The sequence below is a fragment of the Triturus cristatus genome, chromosome 12 (assembly GCF_964204655.1).
Source record: "Triturus cristatus chromosome 12, aTriCri1.1, whole genome shotgun sequence".
Lineage (NCBI taxonomy): Eukaryota > Metazoa > Chordata > Amphibia > Caudata > Salamandridae > Triturus > Triturus cristatus.
In genome coordinates this window covers 204,785,066-204,805,036 of record NC_140595.1, presented here as the reverse complement: position 1 = coordinate 204,805,036, position 19,971 = coordinate 204,785,066, and the positions used below count along the sequence as shown (strand labels likewise).

Genomic DNA, 19,971 nt, shown 5'->3' with positions numbered 1-19,971 from the left:
CCCGGGCTACTGCCACGTCCTTGGGTCTCCCGGCCCCACAGCCGCACCCTTCCTCCTTTCGCGGCCAAGGAAGGGGCGCCTCCTCACGTCCGCCTAGCCACCGGCCGCAGAACCAACCTGCACGCGGTCGCGGATGTGGGTTCCGCCGTGGCGGTACTAGAGGACAACGCGGTCAGTCCACATCCACCACGGCAGCATCCGCCTCAAAGCCCTCCTAGTTCGAGCTTTCAGGCTCATTCCACGCCAGTGGGCTGCAGAGTTCGCCATCACCTGCTCCACTGGCGCTCCATCACTTCGGACAGGTGGGTGCTGCAAATCGTCCGAAGGGGCTACTCCCTCCCCTTCGAGACGACCCCTCCAGCCATGCCACCACAGTGCCACCGTATATCGGAGGATCACTTGAATCTTCTGCGGGAGGAAGTTACGGCCCTCTTGGCCAAAGAGGCCGTCGAGCGCGTTCCTGGTCCAGAAGTAGGCCGTGGTTGCTATTCCCACTACTTTCTGGTTCCCAAGAAGGGCAAAGGGGGCCTACGCCCTATCTTGGACCTCAGGAGCGTCAACGCCTTCCTCCAGAAGGAACGGTTCAAGATGCTAACTTTAGCTCAGGTTCTGGCTGCCCTCGACCCTGGAGACTGGATGGTAGCGTTGGACTTGCAGGATGCCTATTTTCACATCCACGTCCTGCCGGCCCACCGCAGTTACCTGCGGTTCATGGTGGGTCAGAAGCACTTTCAGTTCACCGTGCTCCCCTTCGGCCTCACCAGTGCCCCTCGGGTGTTCATGAAAGTGATGGCGGTGGTTGCAGTTGATCTGCGCAGATCGGGGGTTCCAGTCTTCCCCTATCTCGACGACTGGCTGTTGAAGGCGGGCTCGCCCCAGCAAGTCGTCTCCCACCTCCAGACTACGGCCGACCTCCTGTATTTGCTGGGGTTCTCCATCGACGTGCCAAAGTCACACCTGAGACCCTCCCAGAAGCTCCTCTTCATCGGAGCGGTCGTCGATTCGGCGCAGTTCTGGGTCTATCCGCCGGAACAGCGGATCCGGGATATTCAGGCCCTGATTCCCATCTTTCGGCCTCTATCCTGGGTTTCGGTCAGGCTAGTGTTGCGGCTTCTGGGGCTGATGGCCTCCTGCATCCTACTAGTGCATCACGCCAGGCGGCGCATGCGGGCTCTGCAGTGGGACCTGAAGGTTCAGTGGGCCCAGCATCACAGCAACCTGTCCGACCATGTCTTGATCTCGGAGGGCACTGCACAGCAGTTGCAGTGGTGGCTCACGGACCGCGATTGGGTCACGGGCAAGAGCCTCTCCCTTCCCCAACCGGAGCATGTCGTAGTGACGGATGCGTCCCTCCTGGGTTGGGGTGGCCATATGGGAGAGGCGGAGATCAGAGGCCTCTGGTCTCCAGCGGAGTCCAGGCTCCATATCAACCTTCTGGATCTGAGGGCGATCCGACTTGCACTGAAAGCCTTCCTTCCCTCTGTCAGGGGAAGTGTCGTGCAGGTGTTCACGGACAACACCACCGCCATGTGGTATTGCAACAAACAGGGCGGGGTGGGGTCGTGGACCCTTTGTCAGGAGGCTCTGCGCCTCTGGACATGGCTGGAACACCAGGGCATCACCCTGGTGGTTCAACATCTGGCGGGCTCTCTGAACGCCAGAGCAGACGAACTCAGCCGCCGGTGTATGATGGATCACGAATGGCGTCTGAACTCGGACGTGGCGCAAGGTCTCTTTCGGCAGTCTGGAGAGCCTTGGTTAGATCTATTCGCCACCGAAGAGAACGCGCAATGTCAGCAGTTCTGCGCGTTGGAATTTCCAAGGCAGCACTCGCTCGGAGATGCTTTTCGCCGCGAGTGGTGTTGCGGTCTGTTGTAAGCCTTTCCGCCTATACCACTTCTGCCCAGAGTGCTGAAGATCAGGCGCGACCGGGCCCAAGTCATCTTAGTGTCTCCGGATTGGGCACGAAGGTTCTGGTATCCCGAGCTACTCAGTATGTCCATCGATCCCCCGATACGACTGCCTCTTCAAGAGGACCTTCTGTCGCAGCAGCAGGGGACGGTCCTCCACCCGAACCTGTCCAGCCTCCACCTCCATGCGTGGAGATTGAGCGGCGGCAGTTGATGCCATTTGACTTGCCTCCTGAAGTCTGTAATGTTGTTCTGGCAGCCAGGCGTCCCTCCACAAAGACTGTATACGCCTGCTAGTGGAACATATTTGTGGCATGGTGCACAGCAAAGGCTGTGGATCCCCTTTCCGCCCCTCTTTCTGAGGTTCTACTGTTTATTTCTTTGGCCCAGCAGGGCTCTGCTCTGGGCACCTTGAAAGGTTATCTTGCTGCAATCTCTGCCGCCTTACGGCTTCCTGATCAGCCTTCTCTTTTCAAGTCCCCTGTTTCCCGTTTGCTCAAAGGCATTACTCACCTGTTCCCTCCTGTCCCCTTCGTAATGCCTCAGTGGGACTTTAATCTTGTTCTGACCTTTCTGATGTGCGCTCCTTTTGAGCCTCTTCACAATTGTCCCATTCGTCTTCTGACCCTGAAGACTGCTTTTCTGGTAGCTATCACCTCGGCTAGACGGGTGAGTGAGCTCCAGGCTCTGTCATCTAAGCCTCCCTTTCTTTCTGTTCATCCGGACAAGGTTGTCCTCCGGACTCGTCCTTCTTTTCTACCAAAAGTGGTGACCACCTTTCACATCGGGCAATCTGTCACGTTGCCCACCTTCTTTCCGCATCCTTCAAAAGAGGAAGAGAGGCTCCACCGTCTGGACCCAAAACGGGCCTTGTCCTTTTATTTGGACCGCACCAAACCGTTCCGGGTGGACGACCAACTTTTTGTTGGATACGTAGGAGCTAAGAAGGGGAAGGCGGTACACAAATGGACCATCTCTCGGTGGGTCGTGTTGTGTATTAAACTTTGTTACTCCTTGGCGAAAAAGGACCCTCCCCACCCGGACCACAGCGGCGACTACTGCCCTGGGCCGGGGAGTTCCCTTGCAGGACATCTGTCAGGCGGCGACGTGGGCTTCACTGCACACGTTTGCCAAGCACTATTGCCTGGACAGGCAAGTCCGGAGAGATGGCTACTTTGGCCGTTATGTTCTCCAGGACTTTCTGGTGTGATCTTGGTTCGCAGACCCACCACCGGGGTTGGTATTGCTGGGGTATCTATTCTAAGGTGAGGAATCTAACTAATGTGTTTCTTTCAGATGAACAAGTTACTTACCTTCGGTAACGATGTATCTGTAAGATACATTAATTAGATTCCTCACCGACCCACCCATTGTCCCCGTTCTGCGAACTGACATCTAGGGTTAAGGCTATCCTTTTCAGGGCCCTAGATTTTTTGGCACCAGTGTCGGTCTCTTGCATGGCTCTGTGTTTCTGGCGCGGAAAGCTATGTACAAGAACTGACGTCAGCGCGCGAGGGCGGCGTCTAAGTACTCCGACGTCATTCCGGCGCACGACGCCAACGACTGACGTGTTGCAGCAGACTACGCCTAGCGACGCGCAAGGGGTATTGCTACAAAAATCTTCCCTGATCCAGCCTGACGCCTGGGGATATTCTAAGGTGAGGAATCTAACTAACTAATGTTTCTTACAGATACCGCGTTACCGTAGGTAAGTAACTTGTTCTTCAGGCTGGTTGATCAATTGTTTCTATGTGTATTTTATGTTTAGCTATGCTTTTATGCAGAGTGACGCCATTTTTAACCATTTGTGAATCGTTCAACTTTTTTTTTTTTTTAATTCTCTTTATAGTGCAGTTTGTTTTTTGTGCTATTTTTGTTATGATATGCTATGATGGTTAATACGCAGAATAAAGTGCAATTGACAGACTGACATGTTCTATCATCTTATTCACCGTGTCCGCTACCCCACGGAGGTCTTGTCGCAGGAGGGAGTGCTCCACCCAGAACTCACCAATCTTGGTCTACAACACCAACCGGAAGGCGTGAATTGCCAACGAAATGGTAGTAGGAAGAGGAACCTACTGTTAGTCTGCCAATGATTCCCCAAGAGTCAAGGATGAGATCGAGGCCACCACAGAGAAAGCCCTCTGCTTCCTCGTGGCCGTCTAGGGCCCCCTCATCACCTCTGCGCCAGATCAGGAACATCACCAGCCCTCAATGTTATCTGCTCATTTATTGGGGCCCAGGGGCCAGCACCAATCCTCAGTCTTCAGAGCTGGAGATTGGGGGGGGGGGTTGCAGAAGAAGAGAACCCGCTGCAGCCTGCTGGTTGATCTATTCTCTCGCTTTGTTGTTCGTCATCCGGACCTGCCTTCAGCTTGCGCGGCACACACCGCATCTACTGCAGCTCACTCCGCCTTCAAAGGGGCAAAGCGCACCGGTCCCTGGGCCCGCAAGGCCTGACTTGCCGCTGCGGGTAAGAGGCAACAAAATGGGGGGGTAGAGAAGGAGGAAGGCTTCGATCTCTGGCCCGTGCTGTCTAAGCTGGTCCTTTGCCCTGTCCACTGGGTGTTACCAAGGCTGCCGCCATGTGGGGTCCTCCACACACTACACAGCGGGGCTGATTATGCAGCAGGATCATCCTTGCTGGCGCTGCCCCGCACGCAGACTATGCCTCACCTCTGGGGGTCACTGCTCGCAGGCCCTGGCTGTCCTACCGGGCCTGTCTGTGTCAGGATACTCTTTGCTTCCTCGAGGCCGGTGGGATTTCTAACAGAGGTACTGCTGTCTTGGCCTGTCCATGGTGAAGGAAAATGTTTGAGCCATGGGGAGAGGTCCTCAATTTGATCACAAAGTTTGGCCTACTTATAGGAGACCTCCACTTCAGATGCCTTGGCTATGAAGGATGGGCTCGAGCACATGTGGAATGACTACTGCCATCTTAAAATACTGATACCATTTATTAAGCCTTGCAAAATTCCAGTTGGTTAGATATTTCATGGGAGCTGTACACTTCCTACTCTTCTGGCCCAGCTTAGTAAGGTTTCTTTCATAAGTTGTTTGAAAGTCAGTAGAGGCCTTCACAGTGACTTACTTCTGTTTGGAAGAAATATTGCAGTCCTCCCTAGATTATGTGAAACCCTTTCTTCCAGTCAGACTATCCTTGGCCCTGTAATGACTACATAGAAGCCGTTTTTGGGCCCCGCAGTCCACGGACAGATCGCCAGAAGCAACATGCCTGCTCTGCTACACCTGCACTTTTTGTCCTCCCATCAGTCACCATTAAGATCTGGTTATTTAATCTAAATTTTCTAAGAAGTACCCAAACACCCTTCCTAGTGCTCTCCCAAAAAGCTGGACTCCTTCGGTTACAAAGTTCTTGCTTTTGGCCTTTTTGTCTCTCCCCATGGCTGATGCCACCTGCCTTTTTTGCCAATATGTCAAGGCTTATAGGAACTGGCAAAACCTATGAATGTCGGAATGCCAGACTATTTGAAGAAGCCTTTCTCTGACTTGGTGATTGATGGCCCGGATGCATCAAAATTGATCCAGAAATGTGACAGAACTCCACCGGGATCATTACTTGGTCTGTGGGTACAGCTGTCCCACTGAATATACGTGTGTCCAGTTCGACCAGATTTTCGATAGGTGACTGGGCAATGCTGATAAGTATGTTTTTTTTTTAATGGTAAGCGGCTATTCAAAGCGAAGGCATCACTCCTTCTTGGAATGTATCAAGAAAAGCGGGACTAAGGTTCAAGCCCTAGGTCTGCACGGCTGCAGGTGTGGCACCGGAGGTTGCAGGAGTAGACCCACGACAGCAGAGGTAAGTAGAAGTGTAGGGGGTCGTAGAGGCACAGTCTGTTCAGCTCCCCAAGGCCTAGGGATACTGGGTGCAGGGATGCCTTTCGACGGCGCAGTCTTCCTGTCGAAGTCAGCCTCTGGATTCACACTGCAGGTGCCGCCATGGAGATCGGGAGAGGTTAGCCAATGCTGGGCTTGAGGTCAGGATTATTTGGGAGATTTCACTGAACAGGTGAGCCACTCACTGGAGCCATGGACATCAGGTGCAGAGTGGGCATGAGCCACGGTTCTTGCTGGATCCTGAGCCCTTAAGTAGATTTCTTCTGGACCAGTCCGCTGTCTGGGAGATTGTAGTCTTTTTCGAAGGCAGCAGTCCTCCCAGGGCTTTCAGAGGTCACAGGCTGCAAGACAGGTCGCAGGTTTGTTGAAGCTGGAGACAGGCCGGTAGGATTGGGGCCAACACAGTCGTGGTCTCCAGTCTTCTCTGCAGGGATGTCTTCTTTCTTCATAGATCATCGCAGATCTAGTTCCCAGGTCTGTGGGAGCCATCTGAATACTAAATTTAGGGAAGTAGCAGGTAGGGCCAATAAGCACCTTACCTGGGGTCACTACACCCTCTATTATGTCACCTTCCTGTTGGAGGGGGCATGGACCTAGCCCTGATTGGAGGGTGGTTTCCCCATCTTCAAGATGGCGGGGACTGAAAGATGTGCTTCCCCTCGCCTCCCCACCTAAGGGGTGGATTTGTCGGGGGTTAGTACACCTCTTATTTGTCTAAGTTTTCCCAGCAGTTTTCCCTCCCAAAGTGGGGGTGTAAACCAGGGACTGCCATCTGCTAGCAGCAGAGGCTGGGAGGGGTCTCATTACAAAGTCAGCAGGCCTTTGAAGCTTCCCCTTCGAGCACTGATCCATCCGCGGGAAGGAGTTGTGACATTTCTGCCCTGGATGTGCATGGTTTCTGGTTCCAGAGTGCAGCCGCTTTCCACCTAGAGGTCCAGAAACGTCTGCTTGGGGCAGGCTGCCTAAAGCTAGCCAGTGCTCACACCAGGGTCAGTAGGTTTTCAGGGGGCGCATCCGAGGTACCGTCAGAGTACATCTTTTAATAAATCTCACACGGGCATCAGTGTGGATTTATTACAAGGAGTTGTTTGGTGGCAAGCACTCCTGGTTTTAGTGAAGCAATCATGGTGCTGTGGAACTAAAGTTGTAGACTTTCCAGCCCATGTTCTCCTCATGGCTTCCCTGGCACTTACAATATTTAAGAATTTACTTAAGTATTGTTGTAGCATATCTTTTCATGTAGATTTGGCCTCACCTTGGGGGTAGAGCCCACACAGCCTTAGGGCTGTTAGGCCTGCTAGAGGGGTGACTTGTCCATACCTTTCTACAGGCAGTGCAGGCTGGCATGGCACCCAGGCAGGGTGCCCCATCAACGTTGTCATTTTTCCCCTCCGAAGGGCAAGCAAGCTGCAAGTGCAGTGACATGGTCCTAGTGAAGTGGGTCCCAGGGGACCTTCTTTAACTCCCAGTTCCGAGGTATCATTTACTAGGGTCTTCAATTGGGGGATATGTTTTAGGGAAGAAGCTCTGGCACAGGGTACCTGTTTGGCAGGTTCACTGCACTACAATCGAAACCACATCAAAACCAGGCAAAAAGTGGGGGCTAACCATGTCAAGAGGCACTTTATCACAAAATCTATTGTGTGTGTGGGACCAATGTCCCTTCCTAAAACAGGAAACCGCAGAAAACAGATGACTGTCTCTGACCTTTCAAGAATGTTTCGGTTTGGGGTATGACTCGCAGTTGTGCGATGAGTGCTCTTTCATGCCCCCAAATGCGATCCAGGACCGCAAAGCTGTACATTTCTGAACACAGGTAGAATTGTAAGGCCTTGTGTAAGTTCTGCTAGAAGTTGCAGACCCACTTCCAAGGTTGCTCCAGCAAGAAGTAGTCCTGAAAGTTTGAAGTTCAAGCGGGAGGTGCTCTTTATAGAAAGAGAATATGTGAACGTGTAAAGGTGTAGATTGATCTCGCTCGATGTCCGATTGAGGAGCAGATTCTCTAGTTGATCCAATGTGCTCAGAGTTCACTGAGCCATCTATGATGCTGCAGCAGGATGAGGCCTTTAAGGAGGCCATGCTGCTGCAACCTGAGCAATTGCTTCAGTCTGATAAAGCCCTTTAATTGGCTGGCACTTGTCTACCCCTGTCCTCACACAATATCCTACTCCAAAGCTACTGGTGGTCCATACTACTACTGGCAAAGTGAACCCAAATGTGTTTCCTACCATCTTCCTGGCCAGGGAATTGAAGAGGATTGAGGCATTCAGAGACACAAATGTTCTTCTTGGCCAGTCTAGCGCTGAGGTCAGTCAATGCAGTTTATTGGGACAATATATATTCATCCCCTATAGGACATGGTCAGTGAGATCTTGCTGCCGGTCCCAGAAGAACATGGGGCATCACTGACTCAAACCATTTACGATGATCAATATTCAGCCAAATGGATGACTTGGGCTAGCCTTGATACACTGACGTTGGGCACCGGTATGGCACCGGTGCCCACCGGTGGGCACCTTTGTGGCAGTCTGTCTTGTGTGTGAATGCGATCTACAGTCCTCCCTTAGGGATATGCCTTTTACTGGCTCCAGCCTGTTTGACAAAGCTGATTGGGCCCTAGAACGCTCTAAGGAGAGCTGGGCCAAATCCCTGTATCTAGGTCTTGTGACCTCCAGCCATACAGTTTCATCTCCATTTATGGAAATGTTGAGGCTTTTCCAAGGGGTTGGCTTAAAGGCAACACCAGTCTCCACGGCCTCCTCTGCAGTCACTCCAGTCCTTTTGTGGAAGAGGACGTGGATCTGGCAGGCAGTACAATGGTCATATGTTGCATCAGTCTTCCCCAGTCTCCCCTGTGACAGCAAGCCCAAAGCTGCTTTAGCTTGTTCTCAGAGATTCGCAACCACCCCATGGGAGACAGGAACCAGTAACTTCTCCAAGTTTGGTGATGCAACACATTCAGCAGATGGATCCTTCAGAACATTCAGTATGGTTTTGACCTATCCTTCTCCCCACCTCATCAGATTGGGTTTTGGAGGAGCAACTCTCAGTTCTAATTCAAGAGGTGCAAGCTTTAATCAACAGAGGAACCTCAAGAAGGACCTGGACTCTGAAACAAAGATGGGTTATTGTACTTACCACTTCCTTATACGGAGAAGACTAAGGGCTACTGCCTAGCTGAGATCTTCAACCTCTGAATGCATTCCTACAGAAGGACTCATTCAAAATGCTCATGCTGGCCCGGGTTCTGTCTGTCCTGGATCTGGGTGACTGGATATTGGCTTTAGAACTACAGGATGCACATTTTCATATACTTGTCCTGCAGATGTTACCTGTGGTTTAACGTAGGCCAAGATAATTTTCAGGTAGCGTAAACAGTGCCGCTTGGGTGTCCAGAAAAGTGATCGGGGTGGTCCCCACCCATATTGTGTTGTGGGAATACCAGCTTCCACCTACTGTGACGACTGGCTGTTGAAGTCAGTCTTGCAACATTCTGCCTTAGACCAGGCCCAGATAAAGGCGAACCTCCTGACATTATTGAGGTTCACGATCATCGAGCCGAACGTCTCACTGGACTCCTACTTGGGGACTCCCCTTCATTGGAGTGATCATGAATATAGTTTAGTTAGAGGAGTTCATTCTGGTGCAGCAAGTCCTGAACATTTCTGGCTATGAACCCGGTATTTCATCCTCATTCCTGGATATCAGTGAGAGTAGTTCTGAGGCTTCTTGGCTGGTTTGCATATTACATCCTAGTCAGCCACACAAGATGGCATATAGGGTCTCTACAATGGAATCTAAACTCTTAGTGGGCCCTGCACCAAGACAGCCTGTCTGGTATATCCAGAATTTGGAGGTAACTATGGACTATCCGCAGAGGTATTTGCTAGACTACAGTTGAACAAATGGCAGTGCCCTATTGTTGCCCCCCCTACCACACCTAGACCTGAACATGGGGGAGGTAGTGATCAGAGGACTCTGGCCCCTTGCCAGAATTCTATGATTTGCAGGCTGTTTGTATGGTGTTGGTCAGCCTACCATTCATCAAGAGGTGACCAGAGTGCATGTCCTCACTGACATCACGCCATGTGGTACTGTGTCAATCGGGGCCGAGTGGTTTATTGGGATACTCTGCCAAGGGGCTCTGTGCCTCTAGACCTGGCTGTAACATAAAGGTCTATCCCTGATCGTGAACCACCTCATTGAATCTCCAAACATCTTTTGATAGTGGAAGAACACTGGCTAGAGCTTTTCGCAACGGTCAAATGTGAAGTGCCAGAAGTTTTGTGCATTGGAGTTCCTGCAAAAACATTCTCACAGATTCATTCCAGTTGTTGTGGAACATAAGACTATTTAAGCCTTCTACCTGTTGCCTCTCCTGGACAGAATTCTGAAAATCCGGCACAACTGGGCACAAGTTATTCTAGTAGCTCCAGATTGGGCAGGGTGAGTGTGATACCTGTTGCTTCTGGGCATGAGTGTCCTTGTCCTGAACAAGGTGTTACTCTGGGAGGATCATCTGTCACAGCAGCAAGGCAAGCTTCTACACCTGAACAAGGGAAATCTATACCTTCATGTATGAAGATTGAGCAGCAGAGGTTGACTGAATTGCATCTACCACTTGAAGTTCTAAAGGTAATCCTTGCTGCCTGGGGTCCTTCTACAAAGACCATTTATGCCAGGCACTGTGGCAAATTTGTGGCTACACCATCTAACCACATACCCCACATCTCTTAACTGTGGAGTGGACTTTTTCCCGTCTAAGACGGTCCCAATTTAGAGATCTGATCACTTCACTCTAATATGCACATTTGTTTTGTGTTGTGCATCTGAGGGTGCCTGTTGAGTCCAGGAAGAAACTGTCATTGATACGAAGAGGTGGTGCTTATATGCAACTCCACTACTTCACTTACGGCCCTTAAAGTCACTGCAGAGCTGCATGATCCAACCTAGCTGCACTTGTGAGCACGGCTATAGAGGTTTTCCTGATCCAGTCTGGTGCCTACGTAATATTCTAAAGGTGAGGAATAGAGTTGCCCTGCCCAAGGCGCCCCAGATCATTAAAACTCCTGCATCCCTCCAAGCTGGAGTACTATCGCACCACAATTTGCCAACATTATGTAACTCAATGGGGCCTGGATGGAGCTGATAGTGGAACTTGAGAAAACTAGAACTCTGATGCTGTTATGCTTCAATCTAATGAGGGGGCTGAGAGTGGGAGGAAAAGATGGCTTGAGGGAGCGTTACTTGGGGCATTTCATATTGCTCACTGCAGAACTTGTTGTACCTGCACATGATATCCATTGTATAATTGAACATGGCACCAAAATGTTAATAAAAATGTATTCAAACCTAAAGATGAGGAATCTACAGGTAGAGTCGCCACCAGAAAGACTTGTTCTGTTGGGAAGTAATTTGTTCATATGGGATGTACATTAGATCCTAGTTATAGAATTTGTATATTGTGCTTTTAGTTGCCTCGTTAATTCTGGTTTCTTCTTTCAGGATGTGCATTCACAGGGCGAGGTGGTGTCATGTCTAGAGAAAGGTCTTGTGAAAGAGGCAGAAGAGCCTGGTAACAACACTCAAGTCTCAGATGAATGTAAGCGAGCCATCCTGCGTGTTGCTGAGCTCTCCTCGGATGACTTTCACTTGGACAGGCACCTTTACTTTGCCTGCCGTGATGATCGAGAGCGTTTCTGTGAAAATGTAAGTCACGAAGTTTGTCTCAAATTCATGCATAACTATGGTTAAGATTGTCTGTTGCCTTCATGAGCTCACAAAAATAGTGTGTTGAAAAGGTTTCCTATCTGCTTTTAAATGTTTCTCACCATTAAGCTAGTTTGGTTGCCTGAACTAGATTGCACATCTGTCAGTTTGTCACCAGAATTCTGTTTTGCACTATGAACATGATATCCAGTTACAGAACACAAATGTTAAACAGTTTCTGAATTCTCTAACTTCTATTTGATTTATTGTATTGTGCATTTTATAAAGTTTCTATTCAGTGTGGAGCCCACCATTAAAATGGTTTATCTAGGTTTTCTTGAAAAGTGCACCACCTTTCATAGAAGTAGCCTTCTGCGTCTAAATGGAAACCTGAATTGAGACTAGGAAAGGTATTTCTGTGAGTAAATCTATTTCTGATGTATTCTAACGGCAGATTCGACACCTTACAATACTCCCCTGGCACCTTACTGGATCTGTAAATGTTTCTCCATAAATGCTTCCACATGCCACTGTGTCGCTCTGGGCTAGTTATGTACCAGTTCAGGTGTGAAGTAGCGAATGGGCATATAACTGCCTTCCCTAGGAATGCTGTCTGTTCCTTTCTGTGCCTTGTGATGTGGATATGGAGATTTGCTGCCAATTTTGTCAGCCTTCCGATGACTTCTATACGAAATCCAGTGTGACAGTGTACAATGTTTACTAAAGGGACAAGTTTTACACTGTGTCTTTGGGAAACTGATGTCTGCCACACAAGGTAGATCTGTGGTACCTAGGCTTGGACCACGACTTAAAGTTGTGCAATATGCACACATTTGAACTCCAAGGCAATCCAGGACTGAGAAGCTAAGTTGTAATTTTAGCTTGACTTACTCAAAGGTCGCAACTTTTTGTGTCTTCCAAAGTCCTGGTCCCAGACTCCATCTCTGGCTGTTCTCATGAGTGGTCAACTTCGCGGATAAAGTCCTACGATAATTCAAAGTCCAAATGCAAACACCAAAAAGTGAAGTACCACTACAACCCCCCGCATCCACCCACTCTATATCCAAAGAGAAGGCTTGAGGATGTCTTCCATTTGATATTTAGTTGCTGAGCAGATTCCCAAACTAATGCTGGTGTGCAAAGAGCTCTCTGGCCCATTGCCGACACATCAGAGGATTGAAGCCTTCAGCGAGGCCATGCTGCAGATGTTTGATATACTTCCGGCTCCCTCTGATATGCCCTCAGGCCCAAATGAAACTCCCAGGGCCCCCAGTTGAATTACTGCTGGTGGATCAGTCCTCTGCTCCATCTAACCCCCTGGGGACACGTTACAGGCACTGCATCAACTCCACTACATGCTTCCATTAAAGCTCTTGGGACCTGCGCCAGTCCCTTCTACACTGACGGCCGAAGAGTATCTGGTGCTAATTCCAATGTCCGACACTGAACTGACTTTGGCCTGATCTTGAACTATGTTGTACTATGAGATTACAAAATCGCAGCCACTCGTTATACAGGCCAATTCTGACCCTGTGCCTCTACCAGGGCCAAAAAGCTAGCTGAGGCTCCATTATCGGTTTGTCTTTGATCCTGAACAATGAACACCACATGTTTGGGATGATGGTGGGAGGGGGGGGGGGGTTGTTTTCGCCCCTCCCACTACAGATGAAAGTTTCTAAATTCATTTATATGAAGGCGAGTACATAATCTGCAGAAGTGGTCCAGCAGGTAGCTGTAGCATTAGATTTACTGATTCCTCCAGTCAAGAACAAAACAAACATTTTAATTTAACGGCCTGGCCAGGCTGGTCTGAAAGCTCGATTCCTTTAATGAAGCCCATAACGATATCTTGATAGGCACGTGGTCAGAGCTGTTTTTCTGCACACTTTTTAATAGACAGGTAGCCTGGAGGCATACTGGCGCATAGTAAACCTGATTCTTCCTATACAAGAGAGGCTTGTGGTTCAGGATTCAACCAGTAAGGGTAATCCTAGCTTGTCTACGAGTAGGAAGTCCAGGAGAATAGAAGCATTTGAAAAACAAATGTTTTCCTCTGCTATGCCATGTGGGACATGGGCGGCAAGATCTTGCCAGTGATCCAGAAGACATTGGGGCCCCTGGGGCTCAGGCAGTTCATGATTGACAAGATGCAGCAACATCTTTGATCCTCACTAGCCTAGATAACAATGATCACCTGTTGGAATCGGTTGGTACCAATGTTAAAGTTCATCAACATATATGGATGCATTCTATGGTATTCTCTGCAGAATACAAATGCCTCTCGTGGATATGCCTTTTGATCGCTCAAACATTTCCAGTTAAAAAGCCGATTCTTTTTTTGGAGCGATTTAAAGCAAGTAGGGCCACAGTATGCTCCTTGGGTGTTTTGACCCTTGCCAAACAGTTTACACTCCAGCTCAAGAAGTTCAGGGGCTTCTCCAGAGCACTGGTTTACAGAAAAGACAGGCTCCCCAACCAGTACATAAGTCACCCCAGTCTTTTTGAGGACTCCCAGATTTGCGTTTGGCAGTCTTTACACAGGACCGAAGTAGCATCCATCCTCCCATCTCACTTCCAGCAACTACCACCAAGCTGTGTGTTTGATTTTAATCGCACATACCCATCTTTTGGGCAGCATGATTCAGCCTTTTCTCCCATAGTGGCAATCCACCACGTCCTACAGATTGTTCGGGATGGCTATGTCCCATCTTTCCTTTTTGCCTCACTGTGAGAAAGTGCCATCTTTCTTGCATGGTGTGCCCCCACTTTTTGCTAAATTGCTGAATGTACTTTTACTGAGTGTACCCTGGACTCCTGCCAACCAGGTGCCCAGGGCCTATGTTCCTTCCTTAAACCACACAAACTCCAAATTGGCAAACCCTGGCCACATGTCAGCCCCTAGTAAATGGTACCCTAGGTACCCAGGGCCTTGTGACCAGGGAAGGCCTCTGAGGGCTGCAGCACTCATTTGTGCCACCCTTAGAGGCCCTGTACCCTTACACACACACACTGCCTTTTCAGGCTGAGTGTCTGGGTGCAGGACAAAATGAAGAGTCGACATGACACACCTCTGTGTGCCATGCCCATCACCTACACTGCCATGGCATATATCAGCCACCCCTCTAGCTGGGTGCCTTATGCCCATGGTGTGGGAACAGGAGCAGGAGCACTGTGCCCCTACAGTACCCAGGTCCATTCCTGGGCACTGTAAGTGCAGTGCTGCCATTTAAGAGTACATGGTGCTGAGAGCTCGTCAAACACGAGCTCCACAGCACCATAATGGCAACACTAAAGACTGGGAAGTTTGGTATCAAACTTCTCAGCACATTAAACCCACCCTGATGCCAGTGTGGGATTTAATGTACCAAGCACCCCAGAGGGCATCTTAGAGATGCCCCCTTACAACTAACCTACAATCCACGTCTGCTCTGAGGCTGCCCAGCCTGCCACACAGCAGACACGTTGCTGGACCCCTGGGTGGGAGAGCCCCTGCTCTCCCGGGCCTGCAACAATGCACATCCTGGGTGAGGTGATAAATCTCCTCCCCCAGGATGAGCAAAGGGAAGCTTCAAAGGCATGCCGCCTCTTGGAGTTTCCCCAGGCCACTGCAACCCCCCACTCTGGCGGGAAGCTTGGCCGGAAACCCCATACAAGGACAGGGGATGTGCCAGCCTGCCCACCCCACCCCTCAGGTGGGGAGGCGAGGTGAAGCACATCTCCGGGCTCTTACCATCTTGAAGATGGAAGCCCCTACCCTATCAGGATTAGGCTACTGCCCCCCTCCCACAGGAGAGAGGCAGGATAGGGGGTGTACCCACCCCAGGACAAGGACCCATTGGTCCCTGGCCTTCACCTACCTATAACGCCCCTAAATCTAGTATTTAGGGGCACCCTGAACCTTCCTTCCCCAGATTCCAGATTCAAAAGACTACAAGAAGAGCAAGAAGAACAAAGACCTGCCCTGCAGCTGCTAAAAAGGGAAGAAGACACCAACTGCTTTGGCCCCAGCCCTACCGGCCTGTCGACTCCCGAACCTGCACCAGCGCGGCATCTCTCGTGGCCAGCAACCTCACCAACCCCGGAGGACCTGGCTATCTTTTGGCTCTAAGCCCCTGGGACTCCCATGAGTAGAGGCTCTACTCAGAAACCTATTTCTAACCCCTGGCAGTAGCCCGGAAGCGCGAACCCAGCACACTCTGCACCAGCCAAGCCTGGCCAGTGCCGGAGTGGACAAAGACCCTGAGGATGACCCCACGGCGACTGTGACCCCGAGTCCGGCACCCAAGGACCCCCATCGACATTCCGGAAGAAGCCTGCAGCCTCGGAACAAGGTGCCCACCCCAACCGCGATCATCAGAGGGTAAGATTTCCCGACACCAAAAGGCACCCCTGCACGCGGCGCCCTGCAGCCCCCTGTGCCCAATCCTGGGGTACCCACCTAACCTACAACTACCCAACTTACCTCTCGAAGTGGTGGTGGCACCTGAAGCATCCTCGTCCCCGAGCTTGCAGCCTTTTTCCTAACCGGAACATTCCCATTGATTTCCATTGAGCGCCCGACGGCTCAAAAGCACCCTGCACCCAGCCGCCCGAGTGGCCCTGGCAGTGCAATCTCTACACTAGCCTACTTCCCCACTTGCCCTGAGTGAGTGACCAGGAGCCCAGCTCCCAAAGCCGCGTGGCCTGCTAGTCAGCAGCCACCAAACCAGGCCCCCCTATTCCTCATAGGCTAACATTGGGCCTAACTCTCTCTGCACCCGGCCGTCCTGAAACAGCTGAGGGTGAACTGACTGTACCTACCTGACACTGGGAGACCCCTGAGTCTATGCCCAGAACTTCAACTCTGCCAGTCGAGAACTTACCCTTAAACCGCTAACTTCATTTTCCTCATAGGGTAACACTGACTGGCTTTTTCTTGGAAATTATTCTAAGTGTGAACTTTTCAAAACTCAAAATATTCACCAAAAATCAGCCGAGTACCAAAAACGAATTTACTCACCTGCTCTTAGGTGAGCTCCCAGTGCTGGATCTTGGTGCCCAGCACTGACTCTGAAAAGTACCCACAACTATACTTACCTTTAACTCATTTTTCTTCCATAGGAAACCATTGACTGCTTTTCTATGAAATTTCTTCTAAGTGTTGATTTCTGCAATTTCTAAATATTCCTCAAAAATCGTATAACATCTGAAAACGTAATTACTTACCTGTTTTGGATAAATGTCCCAGTACTGAGTCTAGCCACGCAGTACTGGATTACAAAAGTAACGATAACCTACTGTACCTGTAACCTATATTTCCTTCCATAGGGAATCATTGATTGTTTGCTCTGAAATATTTTCTAAGTGTTCACTTTTGAAATAGCTAAATATTAGTTAAAAATCATTACAGTACCAAAGTCGACTTTCAACAGCTGATTCTGAGAACTGACCCAGGACTGGATCTAGGATCCAAGCCTGGAATTACAAAAGTAATCTAAAAAGTAATCTGTTGCATGTAAATTGAATTTAGCATTGAGCTCAATGTATTGTGTTTAGAAATAGAGTTGTCTACTGCAACTATTTGTAACGGTTTACTAAAGTCTATTGCATATACAAAAGTGTTTTTATGAAACGTCTCCTGTCGAGAGTATATTTTAATTCCAAGTGTTGGTTCTAAAATAAAACAAACATATATTTTTTTATATACAAACCATTGGCCTAGAGTTCAGTTATTGAGTGTGTGGAACTATTTGCTGACTGAGTGTGTACAACAAATGCTTTACACGTCCTCTGATACTTCCTTACTGGTCGACCAGGCTACCACTTTGGAGAGTAAGGTTATATCTAACTTTAACCTCTGTTAAACCCTTGGGGTCTGTGGACTCTGTACACCCTGTACCTATTAAGGAACAGTATATACAGAGCCACTTTCTCACACTCACCCAACCCCCTTACCCCCACAAATCAGAGGAGCACTTTGCCATTCTGTTACAGGAAGTGCAAGTGTTAATCTTCCAAGGTGGTGTTGAAAGGATTTCAGACTTGGAAAGAGGAGAGGGTTGTTTAACTTTTTCCATTTGTCGAGAACCTATTTTGGACCTTCAACCTCTGAATGGCTTTCTATGGAAGAAAAAATTAAAAAGGTTCATGCTGGCCCAGATCCTGTCTGCTCTAGACCTGGGTGATTGGTTGATGGTGTTGGAACAGCAGGATGTTTATTTTCATATCTGCCTTGCAGTTCCAGAGATGCTTCCTATGGTTCAAGGTAGGCCGAGCTGGTTTCAGTTTGCTGTGCACCTTTTTGACATCTGAACCGTTTCTCAGATGTTCACAAAAGTGATGGCATTGATCACTGCTCATTTTTGGAAGTCTGGATACCATTTTACCCCTTCCTCAAAGACTGGCTGTTAAAGGTGAGCCCACCAGTCAGTTGTAGATCTCCACCAGACTATGGCGAACCTCTTTACATCAATGTGGTCCACTATCAACAAGTGGATTTCTCACCTGGCTCCTTTGCAGAGGCGGCCATTCATAGGAGCAATTCTGGATACAGTGCTGTTCTGGGCCTTCCCTCCAGTGCAGTAAGTCCAGGAAATTTGGGCTAGGACAACGTTTTAGCCTTGGTCCTGGATTTTGTTGAGCAGCTGAGGTTTCTTGGCTTTTTAGCATCCTGCATCTTCTTCATTGGCTACGTGAGATGGTACATGCAGGCTCTGCAATTAAATCAGAAGTTCCGTTTAAGCCAGCATCAGGGATTTCTGATTTGAAGTCCTCCAGATCTTTAAGCAGCCACCATTGAAGAGAGTGAGCAGGCTCCTCAAACGCTGTTGATCCAGGGACCACCTCCTCCTTTCCCCACTCAGAGCGGACTGTGTTGGACGTGCCCCTTGTAGACCGGGAAAGCTTGAGCTGAGAGGGCTCTGGTATCCAAAGTAAGCCTGGATTCACATCAATCTCTTTGGGTTGAAGGATATTCAGCTGGCTCTGAAGGCTTTTCTGCTGTCCATCAAGGGGTGGCTGGTACACATTCTCACAGACCGCACCGTCATATGGTATAGCAGCAAGCAGTACGGAATGGGGAATTTAGGCACCTGACCGGGTCCTTAAATGTCAAAGCGGGTAAACAAAATGGGTGGTGTCTCACTGATCAAAAATGCAGTCTGAATTATGAGGTGGTGCTGGGTACCTACCAACTGTGGCTAGACTTTTTCGCCACCACTGAGCTTGTAATGTGGATGTTTTTCACATTTGGTCTTTCTGCAAAAACACTCACTAGCGAATTAATTCCAGTTGGAGTGGAACATAGTACTCTTGTGCTCCTTCCCACTGCTGCCTCTCCTGCCCAAGTTCTGTAAAAGATCAGGATCAACCAGGCCAAAGTTATCATGGTGGCCCCAGATTGGGCCAGGAGAGTGGAACCAAGAACTTCTGGGCATGACTATCTGTCCTTCGATCAGGCTAACCATTCAGGAGGGTCTTCTGTAACAGCAGCAGGGCAGGGCCCTCTACCCGAATTTGCACATTCTACACCTCCATGCATGGTTATAGAACGGTGGCAGTTGACAGTTTGATCTGCAGTCTGAGGTGGATGTCATCCTTGTTACCAGGTGGCCTCCTGTGAAGTCCTTTTATGCTGGTTCAAATTTGTGGTCTGTTGCGGCTTCCACAAGACTGACCCTTTACAAACCAAGCAATCAGATTTTTAAAAATCTTTTTTTTTATCTTTGACCCACTAAGGCCTTGCAGTGGGTACTGTTATGTGTTAGCCCTTTTGACCTCTGCGTTTGCCGGACCAACCCTCCTTGATTAAAATAACTGTGATGCCATTAAAAAAAAGGTTTGCCACATGTTTTCTCCCAAGCAGCTTGGTCTTGACATTTTTTAATGTGTATGTCCTTTTGAGGCAATGCTTAGGTGTTTGCTGCATCTCCTTGCTTTAAAGACCGTCTTTGCGATTACTTCACCTTGTCACATGAGTGAACTTCATGCACTGTTAATGCAACCTCCTTACACCACAGTTTTCCTGGACAAATTGATTGAGGACTCCGTCGTCCTTTTTAGGTCGAGCATTCGAGACCTCTTGTATATACTTTAGTATATATACTTTAGTATATACTTATGTTTATGTACGTTGTGGGCTCTGGAGATCAGCCCTAGGACTTGTATACTTCTGCTTAGGGATTTTTTGTCTGTTCAACTGCCTCTATTTAACTGGCTTGATGGAAAACGACCTTTAGCATTCTCTAGATTCCACTCCATAGAAATTGTCATCCACGAGCACAATAATATTTCTCCAGTATTGAATCTTTCATAGATTCATATGCTTGTATCTTCCCTGTCGTCATGGTGTGAGTCTCACGGTATAACAAATGGATAGCAGTATAAAGAAACCAGCATTGGCATAGCCAATAGTTCTCGCCTTTTGGACCTTATGTGTTTAGTAGTACTTTTGGCTATGACGTAGAGCATTCTAGCTGCTGTGCATCATGTTGAAAAGTTATAATAAGTG

The 19,971-nt window shown here is 49.2% G+C and overlaps 1 protein-coding gene across 1 annotated transcript in view; it reads left to right on the top strand.

Annotated features, from left to right (window-relative positions):
- GLG1 (golgi glycoprotein 1) overlaps positions 1–19,971 on the top strand; it is a 658,311-nt gene that overhangs the window by 116,353 nt on the left and 521,987 nt on the right. The window contains exon 5 of the mRNA XM_085637427.1: positions 11,280–11,483. Within this exon, the coding sequence (XP_085493553.1) occupies positions 11,280–11,483 (204 nt within the window). The remainder of the gene's footprint in view (positions 1–11,279; positions 11,484–19,971) is intronic.